General features: G+C 37.7%; 1 protein-coding gene across 1 annotated transcript in view; it reads left to right on the plus strand.

The window, feature by feature from the left end:
• Positions 1–1,790, plus strand: part of LOC105626081 (cone-rod homeobox protein) — a 22,506-nt gene extending 20,716 nt beyond the window's left edge. Inside the window, exon 4 of the mRNA XM_012207391.1 lies at positions 1,280–1,790. Coding sequence (XP_012062781.1) covers positions 1,280–1,790 — 511 coding nt within the window. The remainder of the gene's footprint in view (positions 1–1,279) is intronic.
• The last annotated feature ends 1,663 nt before the right edge of the window (positions 1,791–3,453 follow it).

Raw genomic sequence — 3,453 nt, forward strand, 5'->3', positions numbered from 1 at the left:
GTTGAGGCGTGCGGCGTCCTCTCTCTCTCTCTCTCTCTCTAGCTATCTATCTATCTATCTTTCTCCCTCTCTACTCCATCCGTTCTCGGTTTCCGTCTTTCTCTTGTACTTCATTCGCGTCTGCTTGTCTGTCTCTCGCTTTCGCTGCACTACACTGATACGCCGGTAGTTGGAATCGCGCGAAATTGCGACGTCCTTTTGGCGATAATCGTGCCAGTGCTTGAAATAGCGTTAATTCGCGGACGAGTTAAGGATCGTTTCCGGCGTGACGATTGAGATGTTTCTATGTCTACGTGTATCAGTGCGCGTCAATTGTGCTATTGCCGTTAATTTAAGAAATTACGAATTAAAGAAGAGAAGTTAATAGTTTCTTATGATTTTTTTAAACAAAAATTATATCGTACTTTAGAAGTGGATAGGAGACAGCTTTGTTCCATCCTAGAAATTTTATATATTTTTTTAGCTACACGTATTTTTTAATAAAATGAAAAAATTATGAAAACATGTTTTCATAGATTTTTCTTTATTGTAATACATACAACATAAAGTTTAATAGCGATTTAGAACCTGGATAAAAAATTATTTCAATAAGAAATGGATATGTTTTTGAAAAAATAATTAAGATAAAATGAAAAAATTTTCATTTAAACTTAAAATTGTTATACGGAGTCTCACAACTACCGCATTTCTTCTTAAGATATTAAATATTCTTGAGGTAATTTTGAGATGAAAAGCCTAATACAAAAATGTCGAGGCTACAATTTTTGACTTATAATTGGTTAAAGATAGTAATTCGAAAACTATTATAGTCTCAATATTTTCGTATTAAGATTTTCGTCTCAAAATTATCTCAAGAATATAACCTTAAGAGGAAATGCGGTAGTTGTGAGACACCCTGTATATGTAACATTTATTTTTATACAGAAAACGTCCACTCTCAGTAATTTTTTATAAAAACTGTATATCTGATAAGCTCTTATGTGGGAATTTATTGAACTATTAAAAATTGTTTACATCTATATGCATAATACTATTAAGATTTTTAAGATAAAAGGAGAACATAGCAACACTTCAATGCAACAAGAAGTAATTTCTATTCCCTTGTCCGTCTCATCCAGACAGCGATCCTAATATCGAATAGAAGAGAAGCGCATTCTATTCTAAACTAATTTTAAATTAAAAAATCAAGTTTATACTTTGTCATATATTTTCTATTTATGTTTTCAATTCTATTTTTCCCCATATTTATATTCATTTTTTCCTCTCGTCAAACTTTCAGCACCACGGGAATAGGCGCAGGCTTCAGGCCGGTGGAGCCACCAACGTCCCTTTTCTTCTCACCTCATCTGGCCGCCCAGTTCTCGCCACCGCTCTTCGGTAATAAAGTTGTCAGCAGCGCGTCGACATCGTTGACCTCGACGACGCCATCGTTATGGACCACCAGCGACCAGCATCGGCCGGGTAGCCTTCAGGAAATGTTATCTTGGTCGCCAACCGGCTGGCCCGGTTCTATCTGTGGCTGTTGCAAACCCGGTACCGGCGGCACCGGCACCACTGATCTCCATCGAAGTAACAGTCTGGCCGAGCTACGAAGAAAAGCTCAGGAACACTCGACCGCCTCGGCTCTCCTTGGTGGTCTCGCCGGCTTCCCCGGAGGGCTACCCCTGCCTCTTCCCCTGCCGCTGCTGCCGCCCTTGTTGGGTCTTTCCAGGCGACCGGAGCATCATCATCATCATCACCTTCCTGGCGTGGTGCATCAGATACAACCCACTACCAAAGAAGATCCCTAGGATCGCCTCTACAAATGTCGGAATCGTCTCATTAACGCAAGATATAAATTTCAAAGAGATACTCTGCGCGTATCGGATGGTTGCAAAGTCGAAGCTAGACAGCGATATAACAATCTCGGTGAGTTCGGATCTCGATGCTATTTAGAAGCTGAAGAATGTTATATATGAAGAATGTTACAAATATAGAATGTTATAAATATATATAGAATGTTATACGTTCTGTGTTCTTTCATATACGGAGACTTATTTTTCTAACTCCTTTAAAGTAAATATTACCGAAAGAAATGATCTTTTCTATTAGATTTTATTTTGTAATTCATAGTCCCATCCTTCAAGTCGTTGATTTCATTGAATTAAGAATTTTAAGTTTCCCGAAAGTTATACATCAGCGTCGAAAATTGAACTCATCGATGTTATACCATCAATCTTTGTAAATGCTTTCCTTATTATAATTACATTTTAATCTCCTGGTATTTTTTTTAAACGGAAAAAAGCTTTTCTGAGTTTCGACGTTGTGATAGTTCAAGCAAGTTTAAGGGTCTCAATTCCGGAAGACGACGAAGAATTAACGAACCGCAATGTTACAAGGTGGTAACTTTGGCTTGGTAAGGCGGCTCACGCAAACACTGCAAATTGTATTCATATTGTCTTCGATTGCGACTTGTTAAAGTAAACATGGCGCGAATCCTGTTAAGTAACTTGCGCAATCTTGATAGAAAATTTATTTTAGCTCATATAATACGTTAATTTTTAGAAGAGAGAAGTTTCCGTTTGCAACAAATTTCACAATCAACTTCATTTTTAATTGTACGTAAGACAGGATCGGTTTTATAAAGTTTCGTGAAGTGTAAAGCACTGTTTAATTTGCATTTTTTTTCATTTTAAAAGTTACCAATTAATTATTTATTATTATTCTCGATGTTTCCCGGCTCTCTATCGTTTCGGATTTTGATAAAAATGGGAAACAAACAAGATACCATTAATACTCATTGCATATGCAATAAACCGTTGAATAATGGAGCACTATCAATTTGCAGATTACTTTGTTATATCCGCGAATGTGATGTAAATAGGCGAGGTGCATTACAATAATCTTCTGTAGTATTCTCAGACACATAAACCATTTTCTCACATATGTAATCAGCAATAGCGTCTAAATCTTCATATTATGCAGAATTTATATTTTATTTATTGCCTTAACTTGCGACCTCCAGACACGTTTGTATCGCCACTATTCACTATTTACAACGTATGGAAATCATTTAGTTCCGTGTGTATCGTAAAATGTTTGACAAATCCGTTAATCATAGCGAAGAGTATTCCAGATAAAGTCTGTGAGAAGGGGATATTTCGGACTGACTTTTTGAATTTGGAATGTCAATACGTCGCGATACACATTTGTATTGTACATACATAATGAAAATAAATGCGGCGAGAACGGGAACGAGAACGACGCGCAATCGCGTCGGGACCTGCGAAGATGTATAGCAAAGTGTGTTTACAAATGGTTTCGTTTCCTTCCACGCGAGTATAAGAAGACGCGACGGACCAACACGTGCCTGATGCGCTGTATATTCAATTGCTCGATACGCTCGACCAGTCGATTCGTTCAAGCCACGCGGACAGGCTCGAGTGTGCATTCATCATAAAATTCCTACGAGCG

This window comes from Atta cephalotes (genome assembly GCF_000143395.1).
Source record: "Atta cephalotes unplaced genomic scaffold scaffold00004, whole genome shotgun sequence".
Taxonomy (NCBI): domain Eukaryota; kingdom Metazoa; phylum Arthropoda; class Insecta; order Hymenoptera; family Formicidae; genus Atta; species Atta cephalotes.